Source organism: Dipteris shenzhenensis, chromosome 3 (assembly GCF_047967505.1).
Source record: "Dipteris shenzhenensis isolate YYH24624 ecotype China chromosome 3, Dip_SZ_1.0, whole genome shotgun sequence".
NCBI lineage: Eukaryota > Viridiplantae > Streptophyta > Polypodiopsida > Gleicheniales > Dipteridaceae > Dipteris > Dipteris shenzhenensis.
The window spans coordinates 15710833-15724704 of record NC_141598.1 but is presented as its reverse complement, the minus strand read 5'-3'; the positions used below and the strand labels follow the sequence as shown (position 1 = coordinate 15724704).

Here is a 13872-nt window from a genome sequence, read left to right as displayed (position 1 = left end):
GTGAAGACTTTTGCAATTCTTCAGATGCTCAATTGGATCCTACTAGAGATCAAATTTTAGCCAATGATACTCATTTAGGAGTCATGAACGTATCTAGCATCGTAACACACTGAGCTTCATCATAATCTCTTACAAGTCATGAAAATCCACCTTTTCAAGATGTATCTAGCCCATCAATGGCATAACATGGTGTTTGTGGATTTCATATGGCCTAACTCCCATATGATCCTCTCCAAAGGGGTGTCTCCTCCCAATTATTTGTATATTGGGCCCTTCCCACTTCAAGGTGTTTCATACCACCCTTGGGTGCTTGGCTCACCCTCCTTTTTTAAGAGTCACCCCAATCATTAGTCGTAGAAGGTCAATACGGACCCTCCCACTCTAAGGTCATATAAAAAGTTTTTCCTTTGTTAAATAGCAAATTCTCTTGTTCTTTTTTCATACAAAAGAAGAACAATAATAATTGAACTAACCATCTCTTCCTTTAACCAAAAGAGATTTTCTTATTCTTATTGTGATGCAAAAGAAGAAGAGGAGAAAGAAAAAGAAGAAAACCATCTCTTCCTTGAACAAAGTAAATCATTTGAAAGCTGACCATTCAATTATTTTATCAACATGAAAGGACTTGCAAATGCAAAAGTTACGGTTATCTCTTCATCAGATATTTTACTTCCTCTTTTTGAATATGAGGCATGATGTTCAAGAGTTGCTCTCAAAATGTTGCCCCATGGAAATAAACAAGTTCACATGAATACATAATGTTCTTCTTGTGTGAGAAGAGAATACATGACATCTCTCTCTCTCTCTCTCTCTCTCTCTCTCTCTCTCTCTCTCTCTCTCTCTCTTTCTCTCTCTCTCTCTCTCTCTCTCTGTGTGTTAAAACTTGACTAATATAAAAATATATAAATCTAAATAAATATCTATATTTAGATTTATTTATTTAGATTTATATATATTTATATTAGTCAAGTTTCAACAACGTCCAAGGTATAACTAATTCCACTCTCTCTTAGCAATGTGGTCACTTGCTTGTGAAGCATCCTCTAAGAAGATGAATTATATGAATTTCGAATAACTCTAGGATAAAATTGAGTTTTTAAAGAACATCATGATATAATATTCTCTTGACCAAAAGGGGTTTCCATTGTGTGGGCAATGGGGATATGGTATCATGTGCCTCGCGTGGCTTGGCCACTCATGGAGGAGTTACTTTAAGGAGACGACATTTTCAAAGAGACATCTTTTTTAATGGGGAATCATTTGCATAAATGTGAGCATCTGAATTCTTCAACTTTTCCCACTCTATTTCTCAATTATGGAAAAGAGAGAGTCTTTTGCTTTGATCATTAATTAGAGGGTATACTTAGTTGCCTTTCTTGGAGAGGCTTAATATTGGGCAAGTTGTGAAGGGGGAGAAAGAGGGAAAATAAAAATGAGAGGCTGATCATAGAAGCTAAAGATTGCAAGGTCAATAACCCCCTTAATTCCCACCTTCTTGGAGGAAACTTTTTCAATCCTTCATGTGGTGTCTTGGCCATCCCATCCACCTACATTCAGTAACTCATCCCAAAGACTTAGTTTTGTCCATAGGCCAAAGATTTTTATGCTTTGATACATGATAGGGTTAAAAGCATATGTAGTTCTAACCCTAGTCGATAGACTTTCACAAGATCGACATTGTAGCTATATGAATAATCATAGAAATGTTCAAATTGTGATTTATTGCATGTTTGATAGTTTTTAAAAATGGCAGGTTGATTCTATGATAACCTTAAGCTCACATGCATGGCTTAGTAGTCTTTAAAAACGGCCACCCATGCTTGTAAGTCCCTGCATGAACCGTCCATCTAAAATCTATTTTCATGAAAAACTTAGCGAAATTATTAATACTAATCCTAGATATTCATTTGAATGTTTGGCCATCGCAGAATTGTTTCTCAATAATGTGGGAAAGTGGCATTTGTTGGATATCACCATGTTGAGTGCCCATGGCCCACCTAGTGTGTGTAGTTGTGCTTCTTTGGGTAAGTTAGTGTGACATCAAATTGCATTCACATGTATTGCATTCCACTGTAGAACACAATATTTACTTCTTATGCTTTTGTGTGGTGGAGCTTTAATACGCATATTATTTGTTTCAACACCTTGGCACTAGTTTGGTAGAAGGACGTAAAAGTGCTCGATGGCATTTTTATGTCGTGTTAACTCTATAACTTTATAAGATTTTATGTACATTTTTATGTCTTGTTAACTCTATAACTTTATAAAATTCTATGTACATTCATGAACTGATTCACAAAATTTCCTGCCCTTTGATTTCACAATCGATTTATCGATTTGATGTTGCGCAAGTCCATTCTTGAAATTTTGAAGCCATCATAACTTCCCAAAGCTCTACCATCTATAGTAGTTTTTGTCAAAAACTACTATAGATAATCTATGGATTTCTAAGCTTTGTACTAACCCTATCAAAGTTTTTGCATACCTGCTATAAAGTAAGGCACATTTTTATGTACAATTTTATAAATCAAGTGGGTTCACAACTCTCCGTTCCATCTAGTTTCTTTTGGGGTAGAGGAAGCTGAATGAATGGCAAAGCAATGGAAAACTAAGTACTACTATGGCGGAATAACAACATTAACCATCATTTAGAGAAGCTAAAATGCATGCTTAAGGGAGAGGACTACTACTTGTATGCTGACTATGAGGATCTATAGCAATATGTCTTCAAGGGGTATTGGCTTTCTAAGGGCCTTTTCCCACTAGCAATTAGGTTATGTTAGTGAGCTGAACATAACTAGTTATGTTAAGTTAAAGTTAACCTTAAAATGGAAATTACATTCCCATTGGTAGCCCATTATGTTATGCACTAATTGGTCTTAAATAAAACTTTCAGGGTATTTTTATGCAAAATGGTTGATCTCATTGATCCAAAGTCATTTCTTTAAAGTTAAGGTCACCATGGATTCTTCTTTTCAAGACCTTTCAAATGAGTGCCCATGTTGTATAGTTCCTAGTTGATCTTGACCATGATTCCAACTCTTTCTCTTCTTAAAAGTCCTTAAAGTACCTACTTTGAAGGGGTTACATTTACAAACATTTTCAACAAGTAGTTAGGAGATTTAACTTAACTACATTCTAAAAATGATAATGGGAATGCACACTGATGTAGACACTTTATTAAGAGCCTTAATTAGTGCTTTATAACTAGTAATGGGAATAGGTCCTAAGCTCCAAAACATGGGTGATAAGATCTGAGCAAGCAACATTTTGCAAGTTTTTCCAAGTTAGGTACTAATTATTCAGTTGCTGTAAGAGGTATTTTCTCAAAGACAAATTCAGTATCATTTTTTAATGTGATAGCAAATGTGACGATTCTTACGAAAATTAATTGGCTACATTAATTGCTAGGGATATTACTTTATTTAGGACATATTTTTTAGCTAAATAAGGTACATTGATTCCATTTTGGATTACTTTGGAATGTTGGATGCTATATCTCTAAGTATAACTATGAGATTGGGTGCAAATTGCAAAAGTTGGAAAGTGCATCATTTTCATATCCTTCATTATAGCCACATGCCATTGGTAAGCTCATCTACTTAAAAACATCAACATGGCTTGATATTTGCTATGAATAGTTCTTGTGAGCTAGTTCATGGTTGGAAAAGTCATGTGTCCACCATTGGAATGGAGTGAAGCAAATTTTTAGATACCTTAGTGGGACAACCAACCATAGGTTGGCATATATGAAAGAGGGCCCAAATGAAAAAAGCCATAGCTTGAGGGGTTTTGTGATGCAGATTAAGGGGGAGGCCCAAATGTGAGTCTATTTTAAGATACACATTCATGTTGAATGCTCATTGTGTGTCTTGGTCTAGCAAGATGCAAGCAACCATAGCATTACTTGAACATCATCTCCTAAAAGTCACTCATGGAGTATTAACACTAGACTGCATAAAGTTGTAGGAGTAAGGTAGTAAAGAAATACTAACACCATAAAAAAGAAAAATTCACCTCCTCTATTTAGGTTTCTATTCATCCCAACTTATACCCCCCCCTTTTCACACCCCCCAAATGAGGAGCCTTTATTATTGAAGAATATGCATGATGGTCATGCCTTTGGTCACATGAATGGAATACGACTAACCATGTGCGAGCATAGCAAGCCCATACTCGATTGCTCATACTATGAGTCCCTCTATTTCTTGTTGCAATGTAATACAGATCTAATTACTAAGCATAACTTGAGATATGACTTTGAAACTTGTGAATACGAGTTGAATGCTTGCAAGTTCTAAAGGAAGCTTTTAGCTTTTTCTCTACCATGTAACTTGTTCATAAAAATGAAGAAAAATTCATCAAGTATTATTGAAAGTGAAGACTAGTTTATTGGTATGCCAAGATATGTCATTTTCAAGAACTTAAATCTAGTATAGATAAAATGTTTTAATAATGGCCATTCAGTTTGCTAGGGTTATTTAAAGGAGTTAAATGGTGAGCAAATGGTGAGCTTCATCCAACACTATTTCATGTTGTCTCCTCTCACGATGTTGTGTTAATTTTTTAGAGTATCAACTAAGTGATGCAAATATGAGTTTGATGCACATGCTACCATTCAACCTTATCTTAGTTTTATGTATAGGTATACTATGTTGATAACATAAGGATGTTGATTGAAAAGAATAAAAAAAATATTAATGGGTTTAGGGTAGAGATAGAAGGAATGATTTATTGAAGAATAGTACTAGCCACCATATTTAAACATAGCCTTGTTTTAAAGATTTGTATGTTCATTGTTCTTCCCACATTGACTATTGCTAGAAATCTTGATTATTCATCTTCATTTAAGCGAAATGTGTATCAAGTGAACGTCAATTACTAGCCCATAAGTTTTCCCTTTACATATGGCAATGATAGGTGTCCAAGTTGAAGTGTTACAAAAATTAAATTGAATATGATCACAAATTCATGATTTACCAAAACCATAGAAACCAAGAACAAGGAAACAAGTGGGAGAGAGAAGAGAAAGAGAGAACAACACTACATGGGGTCCAATTTGCCCCCCCTAGATGGTGGCTCTTGCTTCCCATCAATTCTAAAAAAGCAAAGAGCCAATAATAGTACATCCAAAAGCATCCCTTGTCCGCAATTAGAGGGATCGCTCAACATTGCTCCACGAGCTTAAAATATCACGACGCTTAATATGCCCTCATCTACAATTAATAAAATAAATTAGCCCACTACTTATTAATATTCATTACTTTACAATACGGCCCGTGGCCTTTGGCAACCATTCGATACTTTGATCAATCCAAATCACCTTCATTATCTCTGTTCGTCATTATTCAACTCATCATCTGTACTCAAGCGTCCAATTGTATTAGTTGTTACAATCAATTGACGAATCATCACACCAACTAATCCCAACACAATTTTACACTTGATATACAGACATCAAAATACACACCTTGCGATTGACTGCAATAACACCAGTGACACTAGCGACATTACTATTAACATGGAATCATGCATAATACTAACCGTCTAGCCTAGCAAAACATAGGTAGTTAGGCGTCCTAACTAAACCCCACAAAGTATCCACTAGGACCTCGTCACGTCCAGTGCGCTCCTATGGCTCTCGATTCTTGATTTAATCATATTGCTTTCTTTGAAATAAAAAAGCCGTGGTCTTTTGCTTAAGAGAGCGACATCCCTATTGCGATTTTCATACGACTTCAATTCTTGAAAACACATGATGCTACTATTACTTCAAATATCATTCATTCTATAAGAATATGAATCTTTTCTGCCCTCATGCCCTAAGATTAAGTCATCTCAAGTCGTGGCTATTCATCTTCCTATCCAAAAACTGCTTCTACCAATTCATTAATAGTAGGCAGTGAAAAGAACAACCACAAATTTCTTACCTCAAGTCAGAATATAGTGATCCAACCACTCAAAAGAATTAGCACATACCCTTTGAACAAGCTAGTGCAAGTCAATTGAAATTGTAGCATTGATTTTTAAAGCATATTTGACAACTTTTCCATACGAACTTAAAACCTTGCGATCAAGTAGTCGAAAATGATCAGGAAGAAAATTCTGAGAATGACTATGTTATCAGATTGGAGAAAATCATGTCTCTTGCCTCCCACAGGCAGGCTAGAGCATAACTAGGCTCTAATACCATTGTTACAAAGGGGAGAGAAGAGAAAGAGAGAGCGACATTGCATGGGGTCAAATTTGCCCCCTCCTATATGGTGGCTCTTGCTTCCCATCTAGAGTATATATATTTGTAATTCCCAAAAAGCAAAGAGCCAATAATAGTACATCCAAAAGCATCCCTTGTCCATAATATTGCTCAACATAGCTCCATGAGCTTAAAATATCACAAGGCTTAATATGCCCTCATCCACAATTAATAAAATAAATTAGCCCATGGCTTAATATTCATTACTTTACAATATGGCCCATGGCCTTTGGTGGCAACCATTCGATACTTCAATCAATCCAAATCATCTTCACCATCTCTATTCCTCGTTATCCAACTCATCATCTATGCTCAAGTCACCAATTGTGTTAGTTGTTACAATCAATTGGTGAATCCACCAACTAATCCCAACACAATTGTACACTTGATATCAAGACATCAAAATACACACCTTGCGACCAATTGCAATAACACCAGTAACACTAGTGACATTAGTATTAACATGGAATCACCCATAATGCTAACCATCTAGCCTAGCAAAACATAGGTAATTAGGCGTCCAACTAAACCCCCACAAAGCATCCACTACAATCCCCGCCGTGCCCAATGCACTCCTATGGAATACTCTACCATAGTCACATGACTAAATAATTTCCATAGCAAGAAATATCAAAATAACAATTTCGTAACATGAAGACGAATAGAGAAACAATTAACTTGTATACTATCATTGCACTCATTGCAAGCAAGAAGTACGACATCAATGTCGTATTATCATGCACCACTTGTGGATGAGCTTAATTAACATAAAGAGAGGACTAATATGCCCCTTCTATCAACAAAAAAGGGAAATCTTATGAGTTTCTTTTAGTAGGGTTTCAATTATAGAGGTGTTAAAATATGAAGAGGAGAGGCTTGATTTTTCTTTGGGGATCATGAACCCTGCATTGGGTTGCCCGAGGGGGGGGACTATCTCACTCTCTTTGTCTCTTGATGCCTCTTTGCTCATACCTTACCCCTACTTTCTCTCTTGTCCTCCTACAATCTATTGTACCCCTCTGTCTCCATTCTTGTGAGCTTAGGGCCACCCCATATCCCTCAATTTAGCCTCTCAACTTAACCCCTTCTCTCCTTTTACTACACTTGACTTAGCCTCTCCCCTGACTCTCTTCTCCTTAACCATTCAATCTTCATTTTCCCTAGCTATTCCTCCTTGTTCTCTCTTTTGCTACTATGCTACCTTCTTTCTATTTAGCTTTATTGTGAGACATGGATTTCTACTGTGTATTGTGAATAGTATATAGATTCATCTAAGTGGTTGCATCCATCGACTCTCAAAGTTTTAATGTAGGCGAGATAAAAAGGGGGCCTAATATAAGGAGGCATAATAATAATGAGGTTATGATTGGGAGAGTTCCCCTTCTCCTTTACAAGGTTATCTCTCTATTGCCTTTATTGTGAACAAAATGCCCAAGATCGCATGGAAGCATGTAAATGTCAGTTTAGAACAGGGCTTGCCTTTGTCGATGTACATATAGAACTAAAGATCATGTACATATTTGGCAAGAACTAAAATCAATTCTTGATGTTGCCCAATATGGGGGGGATAATAATGAGGGCTCAATTGGAGGAGTTTGCCTCTCCCCTTCTATTTACAGGTCTATATCTCTACTTTCCTTATTATAAGAAGGGGGTGTGAGGTACCTGGACATTACCTTTAAAATTCAAAAATGGAATAAAAGCAAAGGCATTCATACATTTCCACTACCCCCTATGTTAAGGATAGTACTAATAGTATTGTCTAAGATTATCACAAACCGTGCATATTTGCAAGTTTAAAATGGTGCTTACCTTTGTTTATGTGCCAAGCATAACATTTTGCAAATAAATAAAAACTACTTTTTGGCAACTAGAACATGGCCATATCCTATGGATGTAGTATCTTATATCAAATGATATACATGCATGGTAGACGTTGTGGTGACATCAGCTAACAATGAGCACAACCTAAAGGACTATGGTAAACTTGACACTGAGGGTGCCTTGGAGGATATTACATGGAACAAGAAGAAGGGCTTAAGTTCAAGATCTTTTCCTTGTATGGATAAAGGTGTTTGGAAGTTACAAATATCCTTGTACTACGTGGGCTCTAGCTAGAAGGGCTATGATGAGACTTTTGATCAAATGGTAAGGAGAAAGATAAAAGAGAAAGGATTTGAGTGTAAGGATGGATGAAGTGAGAAAATGGGTAGTTTTGTTACGTATTCTTTAGGACTTCAAGGCATTATGTAGTTTAGAGATTTGTAGGGGCCCGAGTTAAGAGAGAGGCGATAATATGTGAAGGAGAGTTGCAAAGGGGTAACCTTTTGGGGTTGGAAATTCTCACCTCAAGGGACTTAAGGGATAGTAAGGGTAGGGTAGGGTTGTAGAACAAGAAGTCTCCTACACCATGATATATGGGGCTTCTCAAGTTTTCTAAAATTTTGGAGGAAGCACACCACATTTGTTGGTCAATCCCTTTTTTGGTTGTTCTTTCTCAATTCGTCTTTAGTACCTTAAATTTCTCAAGGAAACTTGGATTTTTCTTAAAGTATTTGAAAGAAAGAAACTTAGGGCCTAGTTTGCAAACCACCTTGTCCTCGTTAGCTCGTACCTAGAAACTAGTTTTTGGGTTGGCCCCTACTGTAGAGAAGGAGCCCAACAGTTGACCATGCACACATGCCCCACAAAATCACCAGCATGTGAACTCATGGAGGAGGATATAGAATTGGAGGATGGCCACAGGGTGTGGTGGTTCACACCAGTCGGCAGTCATCAGGCTGGTAATTTATGCCACCAACATGTGATTGGTGTAGTAGTTGGAAGAGATGGAATGGGCCAATCATGTAATGATTGGAGGAGTTGGCAGCCTGCATGGGCCGTGATACCAATTTTTTGTGTTGGTGTCCGGACCCATCGGGCCTACTAGGATGGCAGGGAACTGGATGGTGTGAACCAACCTTAGAGGTGACATAAACTAGCAGCCTAATGTCTACCGGGTGGGGTGAACGACATCGTTATGAGACAGCCATCTTCCAAAATTCTATTTCATCCTCCACATAAATTAGTAGCTTGATTATTATCGGGTGGTGTGAACCACAACTGACATGCATCTGTCAAAATTCTATTTCCTCCTCCACATAAATTAGTAGCTTGATGACTACTAGGTGGTGTGAACCACAACTGACAGGCATCTTTTAAAATTCTATCTCCTCCTTCAAATACATTAGCATATCAGGTGGTGTGACAGCCATCTTTCAAAATTCTATTTCCTCCTCCACATGGATTAGCAACCCGACGATGACTACCGGGTGGCCATCTTCCAAAATTCTATTTCCTCCTCTCCCCCCCCCCCCTCCACACACACACACACATGTATTTTTTGGGGTAAAAAGTTAAATTTTATTAAAAGGAGGGTCAGACCCTAGAAAAAGAGTCTAGATACAAAACGATGGCCAAAAAATTAGCATGCTGGGTGGTGTGATAGCCATCTTTCAAAATTCTATTTCCTCCACATGGATTAGCAGCCCGATGATGACTACTGGGTGGCCATCTTCCAAAATTCTATTTCCTCCTCCACACACACACACACACACACACACACACACACACACACATACACACACACACATGTATTTTTGGCGATAAAAAGTCGAATTTTATTAAAAGGAGGGTAGACCCTAGGAAAAGAGTCCAGATACAAAACGATGGCCAAAAAATGGGCATAAAGCCCAAGGCCTACACTCATGAGCAAAAAAAAGTCACCTTGTATGAGGGACAGAACTACATGAGATACAAACATACGTCACTGAGAGCACGAGGTCCCGGATCATTGGTAAATCAAGCTTGCCAAGGTCTGAGGAGGTCCATGGCAGTCGGAGCTTTTTTACCAGGTCATGTTGGAGGCTAGCTATGTTAGGAGATGTCTCGGGGTGACCTTCCACATGACAGACATGTTGGCCTTACATTCGTGAGGCGATTGGTTAAGGGAAGCGGTCAACGAGGAACGAGTTGGCCTTTAAAGAAGGTGGAGCGATGGGGAGATGTGAAAGGGTGCTCGTGAACATAAATTAGCAACGGGATGACTAAGGGGCGGTAGTGAAGACATCGTCTATGTAGTGAAGGAGATGGAAGAACCATGAATGAACAATGGGCACTTGGAGCAGTTGATGTAAGCTTGGAATGAAGCAAACTTAGGAATAAGACCCCATGGCTTTCCAAACTTGGGAATACTCCCCTTCTCTTTCAAGAGTGTCTTTGGGTGTTCTCGTTTCCCAAGGACTAATGTCTTTGTGTTTGCCAAGTGAAGAACTTAAGGGAAAGGAGTTTGCAAAGAGTAAAAGCTTGCCATGAAGCGCTCCAGGGAGCACCTCCACAGATTTGGCTATGGCGACAACCTTCTCTCTCCTTCCTCAAGCTCCTCTCTCCCTCAGCTTCACGACTATGAAGTTCATCACCTCCCCTCCTTTCTGCTCCCGCTCTCCTCCCTCTTGTACCATCCCGACTGCCGTTCCCGCTTGCACGCTCTCTCTTGCCTCCACTCCCATTTGGATTTGCTTTGTGCCCTCCAGGAACGACTCCTCCTCGGCGAGACTCTTCGTTCCTACCTCTGGAGGGAAGAGGATCCTCACGTTGCGCAGCTCATCGTTAGAGTTCTCGCTTCGCTTGCGATTATGTGTTGCAAGTCCCAGGAGCCCGGTAACGCTTTTGACTCGGGGAAAATTCACGAAGCGGACAAAGACGATGCTTCGATTTGCATGGAAGCCGGAGAGGAATTGGAAACCAGCTGCCAATTTTGCAGGAAGTCTGCACCGGAAAACGCTGCTACGAGAGGAGACTCAGTTGCACTGGGAACAACTGAACAGGCTCGGTTGTTAGTGCAGACTCTCCAAGCTTACATTGCAGCAGAAGGCTTGCCTTTGAGCTGCCGTCAAAGCAGTACATTAAAGCTTCAAATATTGCGCTCCCTCTACCGGATTGCGGAAGAAACTGGGGCTGTTCAATTGGATGCATTGAATCCACAATTCACGCAACTTTTAGCCAGTCGTAACCCCTTCATTAGAGCTCATGTCCTGCTATTGGTCGCAATGGCTATGGTTACAGATCCAGGTGCTAAAAGGATTCCAACTGTTTCTGGAAAGGAATCAAACGACATGAGAATACGCATATTTGAGGAGTATACGCGGGATCCCGACGTCATTGTGAGAACGGCCGCTCTAAAATCCCTAATAATTATCCGCAGCAAAGGCTATTCCTTGACGAAAGGTTGCTATGTCGCGGCGTGTGTGCTTCTTGGAGACCTTCACGCAACAGTGCGTTCGCTTGCGCTTCAAGTGGTGAGAAAAACATCTTGGATGTCCGATCTTACGCAATCAAGTTCGATAATGGATTTTGTAATGATAACGCGCTGAAACCTTTCTTGAAACAAAATATCAGATTGGTTTGTGGTTAGAAGAGCAACCGGAGCGATAATGGATTTTGTAATGATAACGCGCTGAAACCTTTCTTGAAACAAAATATCAGATTGGTTTGTGGTTAGAAGAGCAACCGGAGGAAGGATCAGGCTCAGATCAAAGTAATGATGATGCCTTTATACAGGTGCACTACTTTGCCATTAGACCAAATACTTCATATTCTTTGGGTTTTTCGACTTTGCTAAGACTTCGTGATGTGCGCAATGGATTTGGGCAGCGCAAGAGGGATGGTGGGATTGACATCTGTAAGCTTGGGTTTAAGAAGTTTGAACCAAGTTTGCACAAAGAAGACACTTGTCATGTTGGGCCTCTTGCCTTTGATGTTGCATCATGTTTGGTAAACATGGGTTTAACAGGTGTCTGGCTCATTAGTAGAGGTTTTTCATTTATGACCTACGATGCTCTGAGAAGGGGCCGTCTGGCCTTTAATGTTGCATCACGTTTTGGATTGACCACAGTACACTTGTTTAACAGATTTGTTGTTCAGTACTAGTTCTACTATTCCCCGCTAGCTAAGGCTGGATTCACACTCGTCCGCAGACATGAATGAAAAACGGATCTCGACCAATAAGATTTCAAAGCTAGGTTGCAAGAGTTTCACACACGTCTGCCGGCAATCCTGCGTGGCATGAGAAAAAGGCAAATTTCTTGGGCAGCCTCCCAAGACCGCCCATGAGGGTGTCCGCCTACAAAAGAACAAGCTAAAGTGCTTCAAATAAGATTCGAACCTCTGACAATCTGCCCACAGTCCAAGGACCCTACCACCATGCCATTCATACCTAGTAACTAATGTGGGAACATTTATTATTTGTGTTAAACCTGTCCCCTGGTTTGTGAATCCAGGAGCGCACGCTCGAAATGCGGACATGTTCTTTCTGAACATCTGTTGTCCACGCCTGTTTCTGAATTGAGCCTAACAGTCATACAAGAAAACTCCTTGTATCATTTTGTGGTGTGTAAGGACCTTAGCATATGGATGGGACTAGCATGGTTTAAGGATCAGAATCTATTTGTCATCATTACTCCCTCTAGGATGGGTTTAGGAAGGGAACAGCCACTTTTTCTTCCATTTTGGACCTGGCCTCAAGACCCTGGGAACCAGAATGGGATCCCCTTTTCTAGGGATTAGAAAGCAAGGAATGATGACATGAGTCCTAATCTCCACTCCTAAACACATGAAATGATGCCATGTATCCTGTCCTGCCTAACCCATCCCTAGTTCTTTGACTGTTAGCACATGATGGGAAGGAAATAGGATAAAAATACATTTGAAGATGGATGGGACCATGTTTCCCATACTATTTTCTTCTCCCCAGTGCATCGTGTGCTTGCATGTCCTTCTCGCTTCTTGCGAAGAAGACTACGCATCTAATAGATCATATCGTGCAATCTGAACGCCTTCTCTGCTGTCTATTCTCATCCACTCTTCCAGATCATCGATAAAGAGACCAAAAAGGGTTGGGGATAGGGGTAGCCTTGCTTGACCCCTCCGTCAGAAATCACAACAGAGGGTACCCGCAGCGGAAGATTGATAGAATAGCCGATAAATTCACACAGATATATTTGAGTACGGAATCCAGAAACTTCTTTACTTTGTGTACTCAACATACATATGTGCAAGCCAGTAAATAGACAATGCCTCAACAGAGATATAGAACCAACAAAATATATTTCCGTCCAATAGAAAAGGACCCCAGAGTCCCGCCAAATCGTGGTCCTCGGTCCTTACCAAAAGGTGTTGTCCTACTACCTCCGTGGCAATTCTAGATCCCTATGCCTGCATGCTCCTCGTCGAGCTTTTGTAGACTTTAGTCACCGTGCCGACAAACACACCTCCAAGCTATTCTCCAGAACAGCTATCTGTGAGTCAGTGAATGCCTAGAGGACTTGACCTCCTTGCTACTTGGCAGTCGGCCAATGGTGAGAACCAAGCTTCTCCTGACTCTAGTTCTCCTTGCTTCCCCGGAAGACAGCCAAGGGTCTTGATCTTTGTGGGCTCTCTGTCAGTTGCTGATGACCACCTCTCTTGTCCCTGAAAGGGTCTTGATCCTTGTGGGCTCTCTGTCAGTTGCTGATGACCACCTCCCTTGTCCCTGAATTGGTCCTTGGAGGAGGCTCTCTGCATGTCCAATCTGCTCCTCTAGT

General features: G+C 40.0%; 1 protein-coding gene across 4 annotated transcripts in view; it reads left to right on the top strand.

Moving 5' to 3' along the window:
• The first annotated feature begins 10525 nt into the window (after nt 1–10525).
• SIEL (ARM repeat superfamily protein) overlaps nt 10526–13872 on the top strand; it is a 51918-nt gene continuing 48571 nt past the window's right edge. For all 4 annotated transcript variants that reach the window (XM_087398887.1, XM_087398880.1, XM_087398872.1 and 1 more), the window contains exons 1-2: nt 10526–11589; nt 11777–11851. In XM_087398887.1, coding sequence (XP_087255013.1) covers nt 10603–11589; nt 11777–11851 — 1062 coding nt within the window. In that variant the 5' untranslated portion in view covers nt 10526–10602. The remainder of the gene's footprint in view (nt 11590–11776; nt 11852–13872) is intronic.